This window comes from Rissa tridactyla, chromosome 4 (assembly GCF_028500815.1).
Source record: "Rissa tridactyla isolate bRisTri1 chromosome 4, bRisTri1.patW.cur.20221130, whole genome shotgun sequence".
In the NCBI taxonomy this organism is placed as follows: domain Eukaryota; kingdom Metazoa; phylum Chordata; class Aves; order Charadriiformes; family Laridae; genus Rissa; species Rissa tridactyla.
Genome location: NC_071469.1, coordinates 47,377,146 through 47,389,213, shown reverse-complemented (window position 1 = coordinate 47,389,213; position 12,068 = coordinate 47,377,146). Strand labels below are relative to the sequence as shown.

The following is a 12,068-nucleotide window of genomic DNA, read 5'->3' as shown; positions in this document are numbered from 1 at the left end:
GTTCTGTTATGTAGCAGACTACAATGGTTGCTTTCCCTGGCCTCTTAACTTCTCCAAGTCCAGAAATCACCATTATCAGAGTTTTCCATGGGGACTGGTCTTCTCCATCTTGTGTACGTTCCACCACCCGCCTCCAGAGAGACACATAAGAATTGCTGCAGGGATGAGAGACCTTTTTTTTAATGACACATAAGAATTACTGCAGGGAGGAGAGACTGTTTTTTAATTCTGAATCGGACTTTAATGGGTGCCCTAAAATCTATAAAGTACCTAGACAATAATTTTAACAGTGCTGCTGAAGTGATTTTTGCACATTAACCAGCTGTACCTCAGCGTTATTTTTCTTCAGCCTTCTGTAGATTTTTCCCCAGTTTCTACTTCCAAAGTTTGAGAGTACACAGAGTCTATGCTGAAACATCATCTAGCACATTACTGCTCTGAAAAACGATGCTACATTAAATAATGCAAATATCATAAAGTATATAAGCTCACAAAAGAGAAGCGGTCTGATTGTAGCAAGACTTTTCTACCATTTAAAATTCTTTTCTTTTTAAAAGATTTTTTCTGAGCAAATTTTGGATAAAGGTATGGACAGGATCTCTTAAGATCATGACTGCTATGATGTAAAGCATCTGGGTAGACTGTGGTTCCTTATTCTTTTGTGTTCTGCTTTCCTTAATGTTATTACCTCAGGAAGGTTCCCTTGGGGTTTTGTTTCCTTAGGGAGCCATGACATAGGCCAGGATGGTCCAACTGGTGGCCTGTGAGATGATTCTGTTGGTATTTTCCTTTGCATGGGGAAGAACGGCCACCAAGTTCACACAGAAGCAGGGAGGCAGCTGGAGACATGCTTGGTTCTGCATGTGGGTCTCTTAAAATGCTGGATTGTCGTTTCTTCTCTTTGGCCTGTAAAAGGCTCACAAAAAACAGGTATCTGGGACTTCTGTATATGAAAATCATTAGACGTCCCTGAGGCATTCCAACCCCCCAAGTCTGGTATCTCTTCTTCTGAAGGACAGAGTAAATCTATAGATAACCAGTACTGCACCCATTACAAATGCAGTACATCAATGGGGTCATGAAACCTGACTCTTAGAGGAACCAGTCTAACTTTTACTCTTTCAAAGGTGTGTAGGAGAGTTAAAGCTATCTTCTAATTGGGCTAACCTCTTATGCAATCAGAAGGTGCAGAAATCTGTTGCTTTGGGTCATTATTGTTATTCATTGTAAAAGATCAGCAAGTTCTGGATGCAGAACTTCAGCAGTGCCTTTGACACCTTCTGTTGAAAACCCTTGGAGGACTGTCAGAGGTGACAGTGAGCAACAGTCAGTCATGAACAGAGTCTTTTCAGGATGGTTAGCTTCTTGTTGTCCCTGAAATTAAGTAGTCAGTGCTATATTTGCAGCAAATCTGTGACAGAGCTGACCTTTGGCCACAGAAACAATCCATATTTCCAGCTGAGGTCCTCAAAAGGGAGCCTGAATTTTATGCCTGGCAAAGTATCAGGCACATTGTTGCAAGTATAATACTACATGTGTGTAAATGCTGGAGCCTTCTAGCTCATACCTTACTTTTTAAGGCATATATTGTTCTTAAAGCGACTATCCAAGCTGAGGCTGCTGCCTCCCAAGCTATCCCACCGTCACCAGTGCTTGTGAAAGGGGGTGGCCAGAGAGAGAGGAAGGAGACAACTGAGACATCCCTGTGACTGCTGCTGATTGTCTCTCCCTGGGGTATTTATAAGCTGCATACTGGTGGGCAGGGGTGGGCAGTTGGCTCGCCGTGACCTTGGGAGCTGGGGAGCCTGACTAGCATTCCTGGGAGCCATGTGAGCCAGACTGGCAGGCGCAGCTGTAGCCAATGGGGAGGAGACCAGCACTGGCTGCTCAGATTGAGTTTCACTCCTGTCGCTTGGGATTTTTGTCTTTCTCTCCCTGTTGTGCTTTTCCTCTTTGTTTATGGGACTGGACAGGCAAAGGCACTGATGGAGTCCTAGCATGCAAGACATTTGCCTAGTGGATTTGGGATTCTACCTTCAGTGCTGAGCAACTGCTTCTTGCCATTGCCTACCACAGCTGAAGCCCCCTGCCATGGCTGGGCTTCTATGGCTCCAAGCCTTCTGAGCACACAACTTGCCCTCCTCTATTAGGGCATTTTATGCTGTGTTCTCTTCTATGCATTTCCTTTTTGCTGTCCTTAGAGGTTAGTGTATGAGGCTTTTTAATGCATGGGAGATGGGTCAGGACCAGACAAAGCAACAGATAGAGAAAGGACTCCATCTTTACCAGTCTAATCAGACCGAAAAGGCCCTGCGAGTCTGGATGAGGGTTTTGGAGAAGTCTGCGGATCCTGCTGGCAGGTTTCGGGTTTTGGGTTGCCTCATCACTGCTCATGCAGAGATGGGCAGATACAAAGATATGCTGAAGGTAAGGCAAATTGGAGATGAATGCATGCCATTGTGTTGCACCTACTACGGAGAGTGGCTGGAGATTAGAATGTGAAATCGGGGGGTTTATTTTGTATATAGCAGAACATACCAGCTATTAAGTGCAAATTCTGGGTTGCCGTAATCACTGTATTAACCAATAGCTCCAGCCCACAAGATACACAGAATGCTACTTTTCATTGGGTCTGGTCCCTCAGGATTCGCAGGTTATTAAGGTTCTCCAGTTAATCATGGGGATCTTTCTTGATTTATTCCCCACATACAGGCACACCATGTTATCAGTCTTCAGGAAAAGGTATGAAAACAGGGCCTTTGCTCCACTTAAAGCTGTTTACAGTGTGTATGTCAGTGTAAAAAGATTTTGAAGTGGATTCTGTAGAATAAGCAGCAGTCTTGTGGGGACAAATCTGTTACCTTGTTCAACTGCGTTTGATAGCTAATATAGATCTTATGTTGCTTTTTATTACAATTATTTGTTTGCAAGGGGGCTACTTAAGAGGGGAAAGGATGCTTTTTTGGCAGGGGGGTTGAGAGACGTTCCAGGAGGAGTCTGACAGTTGAGGTCAGAGAGGGGGTCCCAATTGTCAGGACAGTATAGAACCAAGAAGGATATCGAGCTTGATGGAAGAGTGGTAAAAAAGAAGCTGAAGTTACATTTCAAGAGCATGAGGATAAACGTGTTGGATTAAATGAACAAAAAGAAGCTGATGGCGTGGATCTGAGAAGTAACAGGAGGCATACAGAGAGCAGCAGGCACTATTTGGGAGGGTGACTCAGGAATCTGGAAGACCAAGGCAAGAGGATGTTGTAATAGTGTTAAGAAACTATCCCAGTCTGAAATAGGGTCTTGCTAAAGGGCCTTGATATTCTTGTCCTGATGTTTTTGGTTGCCTTTTACTAGCCTGGTAATCATTCAGCATTTAGCACAAAACGTGAAGGGGGTACCCACATCACATTAAAATGGTTTTGCTAGCTCTGTTTAGAATGGGGGGGAGGCATATCTTACTAGTAAACCCATGCACATGTCAAAGCCCTATCTTAAAACCAAATACTTAGGATGAAGAAGAAAAGAGGGTTATTAATTCCTGGGAAAACATTTGAAGAAAAACAGTTCTGATAAGTGATGTGGAATTAGATGATGGCAGAAACAACAGACTGATAAGGGAAGAGAAAAGCAAAAGAAGTAAGATGTGGCTACCTGAAGGAAACACTGAGGGCTTCACGGAAAAGAAACAGGCAAAGGAGTGGGATCAGTATACCTGAACCTTAATTTCTTACCTGAGAAGGGAGCGGCAAGTGGGATCAGAGTAGGTGAATTTTACTTCTTCCCGGTATTAAGAAGGAAAAACGACATAAGTGAAACTGATTTTATACCCTGAATGATCAAGAGGAAGGAGAACTTTAGCAATAAACCATTGAGAGAGGAAATGACAGGAGAAACGGGGTCTGAATTAAAGGCATGAAATTAACTGTGATTTAGGAAGGGCTATGATGGCTCAACCTCTTATGGAGAGAAAAATTACTTCACACCAAGGAAAGAGGCTGTGGCAATCAGGAAATAATGAAGAACTTGTACAAAGGTAAGGGAATGTGGGGAAGCATGAGCTAATGCACATTACAGGGTCCACATAGCAGCTTTCCTGAAGTGCTAAGGAAACTGAGAATATATATACCCAAAAATACACAATTTATGGTTGGGGTGGGTTTTTTTATTTTGTGAAGAATGTAAAATGTTCTAGTAGCTTAAATTATTATGTATTGCCACTATACAAAAAAGAAGTAATTGATTCCCTTAGCAATTGTTATCCATAAATCTAACTGATAATCTCTAATGAAAACACATACTGAGGAAATAGCTAAATATTTACCTTTGCTACTGGTATTAATTCAAGCCAGCAATGGGCTTGGTTCATCACAAAACACAGAAGAGCCACTGCTCAGAAGTGTTTGCAGTCTAAAAGAAAGAGACTTCAAATCATTTAAGAGAACTGTATGCAACGAATCCTGAAGCTTATCGAGCAAAAACTGTCAAGACTGCAATTTGTTGGTAAAGAAAATTGATGAAAGAAGTAGCTTACTTTCTTTTATTAATTGAGCACTTTAATATCTCAAGAATTCCAGAGAAAGTGAAATAAATTAAACCGAGTGAAAGAAAGCTGAGCTGCATTGTGTTAGATGTTTCCTGCTTCACCTGCTTCTCTTTAGGGCCATTTAACAGCTTTTTTCCACTAACCACCAGACTAGTTCATCTTCCTTGCCCCAGAGACTGTGTGGAGAGAGGGAGAGGTTTCTTAGACTGCTCATATGCCTCTTAAACTACCAGAAAACTGCCCAACATATATGACGTTTCTCAGTCCGCGCTGCTGGATTTCCCTGCCCTGCTCAGAGATGAGCCACTTCTCCAGTACAGGGTGCTCCTCTGTGGGTGTTTGAGCTGTATTTAAATAAACCACACACTTTTATAAACACTGTCTTTTCTACTTAAAGTTTGCAGTGGTACAGATTGACACAGCACGGGAGCTGGAAGACCCGGATTACCTTACAGAGAGCTACCTAAACCTGGCTCGCAGCAATGAGAAACTCTGTGAATTCCAGAAAACCATCTCGTACTGTAAGACGTGCCTGAACATGCAGGGTACCACTGTGAGCCTGCAGCTGAATGGCCAGGTGAGCCTCAGCATGGGCAATGCCTTCTTGGGCCTCAGCATTTTCCAGAAGGCTTTGGAGTGCTTTGAGAAAGCTTTACGCTACGCCCACAACAATGATGACAAGATGCTGGAGTGTCGAGTCTGCTGCAGCCTCGGGAACTTCTACGCCCAGATAAAGGTGCGGTAACCTAAGTGATGGAGGGTGATTGTCTGATGGATTCAGGAAAGAACTGGAAATGGTGTGAATTTCACCTTATTTCTTTGATATAGAAAATGAAGTACTGAGAAAGCGTCGTAAGCTAAAATCTCTTCATTGTAAAATCATCTTCGAGTATTCTCCTTCACAGTAAGGATGGGAGGATTAGTGTAATGTTTATACAGGACAGCAGAAGCAGCTGTGAATATTCCTGTGTGTTGAAAAGATCAAACTTAGCTTCAAAGAAAATCACATCAGAGGGCTGGCAGCCAGAACTCATGGATTCTCTATTTCTACCACTATTGCGGGCAAATAGCTATTTTTATGATCAAAACCAGGCAGGAACAGGGTGGGGGTGCTTTGGCAGTTCTAACTTCTATTACAAACAGCAACAAATAGGTTTTCCTCACAAAGTCTTGATTTTTGTCACTAATGGAAGACTCACCAACTGAAGTGTTGAAAACTATCAGTAAGCTTCCCTCATAATACCAAAAAAAAAAAAAAAAAAAAAAAGAACATTGTGCTGGGTACTTTTAGGGAGAAAGGAAATTTTAAAAGTTGTCGTTTCCTTTGTGCATCTTGCAGAATTAGAAAATATGACGACTTTTTCATTTCTGCAGTCTCATATAACTTACTTGAGAATGGTTTTAGATATTTAGATTATAGTTTTACATACTTATTGTAAAAATAAAATTTCTTTCTAAAACACTTTTAATGCAGGAAGGTGCTGAAAAATTAAAATATGTTATATCATTGCTTATTGTGGATTTGGTGAGGCCATGATTCTTTGTTCCTCTTTCCTGCAATGATGGATAACCAGCCTCTTTGAGATCCTGACTTCACCATATGGAGAACATGAGGGCTCCATGTAGATGTTGAAAGCAGAGATGATGTAAGAGCAGAGAAAGTTTTCAGCCTTTGGTTACAGAGGAGGGTAAATGGTTCCTGCAGAGTAAAGCCGAGGGCATATTATATAAAATCCATTTGCTGTATCATTGCCCCAGTGTCCTGAACCCATAGAGTAATATGAATTTAGTATATGGCAATTCTACCTCCCACAGTTTGATATCCAGTGAAAACATCTAGTGAAATACGGCATGTGGAAGAGGAACAGCAGGAGTTGAAAGGTGTACAGAAATCTGCTAGCTGTTGCAGTTAGTAAATAAAAAATGGTTGCTTTTTTTTCCCTTTTTTTTTTCTTTATTTTGGCTGTAACTGCTGCTTGTCTGCCTTACAGGACTACGAGAAAGCCTTGTTCTTCCCATGTAAAGCAGCTGAGCTGGTGAATGATTATGGAACGGGCTGGAGCTTGAAGTACCGTGCAATGAGCCAGTATCACATGGCCGTGGCCTATCGGAAGCTGGGGCGCTTGGCAGATGCTATGGACTGCTGTGAGGTATAGGGTGCAGGCAGATGCAGAGCTGTCAGAGGTCTCTGCAGGGGGATCTTGCCTACAGGATTGGGAGGAAGAGAGATACCATGGCATTCGCGCTTGACTCTAGATGTTCCTGCTGCCTCCCAGTCTTAAGAGCTGTGGTTTCAGCACCCCGGGGAGTCTCAAAAGTTTGGGTCTATGAATGGCCCTTGGTTGGGAATATGTGGACAAGGCTTTACTTGCCTTAAAAAGATTGTGCCATTTCTTTGGAGCTGACTTTTCAGTGACTGGAGTGCACAGTCCCAGCCTTGCTGTTTTGAACAAGGAGCAAGCTCTTACTGACCGAAGACTATTTCTTTCAGGAATCCATGAAGATTGCCCTGCAGCATGGTGACCGGCCTCTGCAAGCACTGTGTCTGTTGTGCTTTGCAGATATCCACCGCAGTCGCAAAGACGTGCAGGTACAGCTCTTTCCTGCCAGGAAGGACAGAGGGGATAGCAAGAGGGTGGGAAAAGCAAGCCATAGCAAAACATGTGTTTTCCCCCTTGCTTCTGCAGACGGCCATTCCTCGGTATGATTCTTCCATGAGCATCATGACAGAGATTGGAAACCGCCTGGGCCTGATCCAGGTGCTGCTAGGAGTGACTAAGTGCTGGATGATCCAGAAGGAGCTGGACAAGGTCAGTTACAAACTTGTTTCTACAGAAGTTCGTTAGACAAAATTAGCGCATACAGTCTTTTTTCTGACCCATATGCCCATCACAGCATGGTACAGACCTGTAACCCTTGGTTCTACCAATAGGGTCTGTTGCTTGTACAGTTACATTTCTCTGAATGGTCCCTCTCAGCCAGGAATTCGTTACTAATCCCCATTCTGAGTCAGACTGCTAACTTCCAGATTGGCCTCATTAGTCAGTCCTGATGACTTTAAGCACTACCCTGAGGAACCAGCACTGAGGGAAGGAAGCCTGCTCCTGACATTGTAGGCAATCAGCTTATGCTCTGAAATAGATTCCACTGCCTACTTTTTAGCTATATGACTAAGCTCGTTGTTGTGATAGTGATGATGTTTAGACAGCTCTACAGCTCCACCGTGTGCTTTGCAGACAAATGTGGCATCAAATTCCTAGAGAAACTTTGAAGGTACATAAAAGGTGATGTGAAACAGAGAAATGAGAGCCGAAAAACATTTGGGAATAGACAACCAGTCAATATAGTATAAGGGGGGTGACGTTACTTATTTTTAAAACACTTAGGCAGTGTATGTATGTTAAAATCCAGATTGCACTAGATCCAGCAGATTGCACTGCAGAAACATTACTGGGCTGCAGAATGAGATGCTCAAAGGTTAGCCTTGAACTAGCGCTGAACAACTTGGAATGCCTGCACAGTGCCACATAAGGATGCTGGTTTGGATGTAGATATGATGAAGATTCACTCTTATCACTCAAACAAGACACAAAGAATTTTAGCTCAAGTGAAGCATCCCAGGTATTAGGAAATCAAGTATGTCACCATCAGAAAAGACAAGTTCAGGGTGCTGTCAGCATCTGAGTTGCCTACAGCGGGGAATCAGTTGGGTGAGATACACCTTGCACTCTCAGTAAATAAACACTATGTTTGCAATGGAAGAAGAAACTGTGGACTTAAAAACTTTACTCAGTGTAATCCCTTCCCAGACTCATACCTTATATTCAAAGGAATGGGACAGGACACAGCAGGTATGCCTCTACATAAGAGAATATTCAGAGCACTCATCAAATCCCTGCATCCGCTGATCCCACCTCCAGCCATTGCCACCCTCTGATATCACAAGCAGTTCTCACCTGTGAGAGCCTGGTGAGGGCTTTGTGCAGAGTCCTAATCTCACCAAAACCCACAAAAGAAGAGAACGAATAGATGAATCTTGTATTCTGTTCTAGGCATTAGGAGGAAGTTAGCCCTGGTGGGTCAGGAACCCACCATTGCCCCAAATGTGACCTCCTCAAATGTCACAGCCCTGAATACTCCACCCAAGCCTGCCCTTCAACTTGGCAGTCCCAGTTTCCATTCCTCATGCAACTCGCCCCAATATCAGTTACCAAATAAAGCAGTTTGCTAACTTTCCACTTGCAGATTCCCTATTCTTGTCCTAGCTTCCTTCATCTTCCTGGTCTCCTTGGCCAGTTAGTCCATTTTCTTTCATTTGCCTATAGTCAATACTATTGCAGATCCTCCCAGGCTGCTGTCACAACCTGCTTGCCCAAACTCTTGTGCAACCTCATATTCCTGACAAACTGTCCCCTGGACTTTTCAGCATCTCTTCCCTGACCCCATATGCTTCACTTTGATTCTTAGTCACGGTCATTAATTTCAGTGTTTTCCAGTACAGAGTCACTCTTCCTAGGCACAGCTCTCAGTTATGTTGTACCTGCTAGCCTTCCCTTTTCTACAAGCTCATTATCCTAGGTTGTTGCAGCCACCACAGGTCAAATGCCATCCCCCTGTATTTAAAGTGCATTCTTTCATCTCCTCTAGTCCTCTTCTCCTAGAACAGCAGTAATGACAAATTATAGGGTAGAAATTTTATAATGTTCCTCCTGAAAACTACTGCATCACAAGGGAGACATCATCTTCCCCTTGGACAAATCTGAAGCAGATTTCAGTAGTTCTGGAAAACAGAGCCTGTTGATGAGAACAGTGAGGAACACCGTGGCATCTAGGGGAAAGTAGGGACTCATTTGGTATAACAGCTGCTATGCTAAATACTTTTCCTTCAGATTGAAAAAGATGGATATGGATAGCAGTACACTCCTACATCATGTGTAGGTAGGACAAAGTGAATGTATGAATAGCAGGGGAAAAAATGGAAGAGCGTGGTGTGTTGGTGGTGTTGATCCCTTTCCTCCCCTCTTGGAGTTGCCCAATGATTATTGAGCCTATAGAGTAGGATGGGGGAAAGGCTCGCTTGGCTTGTGATTCATCCCAACCCCAATGAGCATATGTGAATGAGTTTAAATAAGTCTCTACTCTCTCTGCTTGGAAACAGCAGTGTCTGCCAACATCATACCTCTACTTTGTACTGTGTGGCTGGAACAGAAATGTAGCTCTTGGATTATTTGTGGTCTTTCAGAAAGCAAGCTTTTCTTATGGATGTACTTTTGGGAGGGGAGGGAAATCTGCCAGACAGCTATCTTGCATCTCCAGAGTTGCAGTGATGCTTGTTTATCCAAGTTCTACTCTGTCCCTCTTTACCTCTTTCTTTTAGTAACTCCGATGGGGCATTCGTACAAGTCTGGTTTTGATCTATCAGACTGAGAACTGATGATGCATGCTCTCCATTCACAGGCTCTGGAAAGCATTGAAAAGGCACAGGAGCTGGCAGAGGGACTAGGGAACAAGGTAGGATCCTACAGCTTCTCCTCAGCACTGTCCGTAGTCTTCTGTCAGGCAACTTAAAGTGGCAAGCACTGAAATATCCAGACTTGTTATTGCTTATTAACGTGTCCGTATTAACCAGTGAATGCTTGGGACTTGCTTTTATGTGAAGCATGTCGTTGTGGGCAGTTGCACAGATGATCATCAGTGTGCAAGTCTGAAAAATGAGGGAGGAGTCACAGTGGGAGAAACAAAGGGTAGTGGGAAGCAGTAAAAATGGAGAATTAAACAAGCAGAGTGCTAGAGGATTGTGTCTCTTCTTGAAAAATATTATTGCCCTGAGCAGCAGCTGAACTATGTGCTGGCTGGAGGCAAAGGGAAGTGAAATATCGTGTATGTCATGGATAGCTCAGGAAAACCATCTTGATGAAAGAGCTGCAGAGTACCTCAAACCTGTCTCCCCTTTTGTGATACAGAGAAGTAGGTTAATGGCAGGAAGTGCTGAGAGACCAAATGTCATTATGACTGATCCTATCCCTCGGGCAGCTTTCTGTGCTAATGTTTCTCTAGCTGGCTGATGGGGCTGCGGTGGTTTCCACTCTGGTTACTGGTGTGTATTCACCTTGTTGTTCACTTTTGTTTCTGCCTTTCATGTGCAGCTTGGCCTGCTGAAGCTCCACTGCCTCTGTGAAAGGATCTATCGCACAAAGGGACAGCAGCGAGAATTGCGTGACCATGTAGTGAAGTTCCATGAATGCGTGGAGGAGATGGAGCTGTACTGTGGCATGTGTGGAGAGTCCATTGGGGAGAAGAACAACCAGCTCCAGGCCCTGCCTTGCTCCCACTTCTTCCACTTAAAGTAATGAGCTGGAAGTACTAAAGATCCTTGTCATGATATCAGTCATAGGAAAGAGCTGTTCACGGCCAGAATAGGACAGTCTTAATTATGCTGTTCCCCAGGTCTTTGTCCAGCTAACCTGTGCCCTGCAGGATCCTATTGCTGTGTTGTGCATCTCATGGCCTTGAAGGGTGAGATTCAGCCACACTATCCACCCCGCTCCCACTTCTGTCCTCTAAGTGATTGTTCACCGATGTCCTCACCTTGCGGGTGCTTAGGATTCTTGTTTAAATCCTCTTGGGAAATCAGTTCTTCACTCCCGGGGGCAGTTTGGATTTCTCCCCTGAATTGCTCCCGCTTTCTCTCTTGCCTAGAGGTACACTGAGGTGAAGAAGGTGTTCACTCTGTTACTGTGCTACTGCCAGGAAGGAAGTTGTCTGTCCCATCATTTTATTCTTAGAAGAAACATGAGTGTAACAAAACACTTGGTTCTGAAAATTAAGAATTTAAAAACACAGCCTCACAATGACACCAGAATTAGGATCAAACTACTGGGTGGTGAGAGGTGTCTGATGACCCCTGTGGATCTGTCTCCATCCGTACTGGAACTTATTTTTGTAGAGGAATGGGTGGAAAAAGAGATCAAATCTTTGGCGGTGACGGGAGGGAGCTCTGCTATGAGTTTAATATACAGAATAGCCGGGGGGGGGGGGGGCCTGGGGGAGCCTCCAGCCGCAGGGCACGGAGCCCCCCCGGAAACGCCTCTTCCCTTCGCAGGTGCCTCCAGACCAACGGGACCCGGGGATGCCCCAACTGCCGCCGCTTGTCGGTGAAGCCCGGCTACGTCTGACCCGCCGGCTCCGCTGGGCCCCCCTGCCGCTCCCCGAGGCCCTTCAGGCTGTGCCTGTGGGTCCGCGGGGCCGGGGTGGGCGGCGGGGGCCCCCTCGGCCTCCCCTCCGCACGGCCGGCTCCGGATCGGCCCGGCCCCACTCCCCCCCACCCCGCTCCCCCGCTCCTCTGTACGGGGATGGACTGTAATAAAGCGTATGGCCGGGAAAGCGCCGCGCCTGCCTCCGCCGCCGGGCTCGGGGGCGGGGGGGGGTGTGGAACGGGGAGGGGTCGGGGGAGGGACGGGAGCAGCGCTGGGTGCCGGCTCCGCCCCTGCCCCGCACCAAGATGGCGGCGGGGCCATCACTCAGCAGATTT

At 45.0% G+C, this 12,068-nt stretch overlaps 2 protein-coding genes across 7 annotated transcripts in view; both read left to right on the top strand.

Annotated features, from left to right (window-relative positions):
* The window catches only part of CELF1 (CUGBP Elav-like family member 1), a 71,235-nt gene extending 66,162 nt beyond the window's left edge, over window positions 1-5,073 (top strand). For 2 of the 3 annotated variants that reach the window (XR_008466011.1, XR_008466010.1), the window contains exon 15: window positions 4,935-5,070. The gene's annotated coding sequence lies outside the window, so the exon portion shown is untranslated. Of the gene's footprint in view, window positions 1-4,934 lie in introns of all 3 variants that reach the window. The other variant, XM_054199014.1, reaches the window with a different exon arrangement.
* Window positions 1,795-11,939, top strand: RAPSN (receptor associated protein of the synapse). 4 transcript variants are annotated; one of them, XM_054199037.1, is made up of 8 exons: window positions 1,803-2,427; window positions 4,935-5,114; window positions 6,529-6,687; window positions 7,029-7,127; window positions 7,225-7,347; window positions 9,995-10,048; window positions 10,684-10,883; window positions 11,640-11,859. In XM_054199037.1, the coding sequence occupies exons 1-8, from the start codon at window positions 2,212-2,214 to the stop codon at window positions 11,710-11,712; spliced, it is 1,104 nt and encodes a 367-aa protein (XP_054055012.1). In that variant the 5' UTR covers window positions 1,803-2,211; the 3' UTR covers window positions 11,713-11,859. The 4 variants fall into 4 exon arrangements, with proteins under 4 accessions (XP_054055011.1, XP_054055012.1, XP_054055009.1 ...); XM_054199033.1 differs by having other exon boundaries at window positions 1,808-2,427; window positions 4,935-5,273; XM_054199034.1 differs by lacking the exon at window positions 9,995-10,048 and having other exon boundaries at window positions 1,806-2,427; window positions 4,935-5,273.
* The last annotated feature ends 129 nt before the right edge of the window (window positions 11,940-12,068 follow it).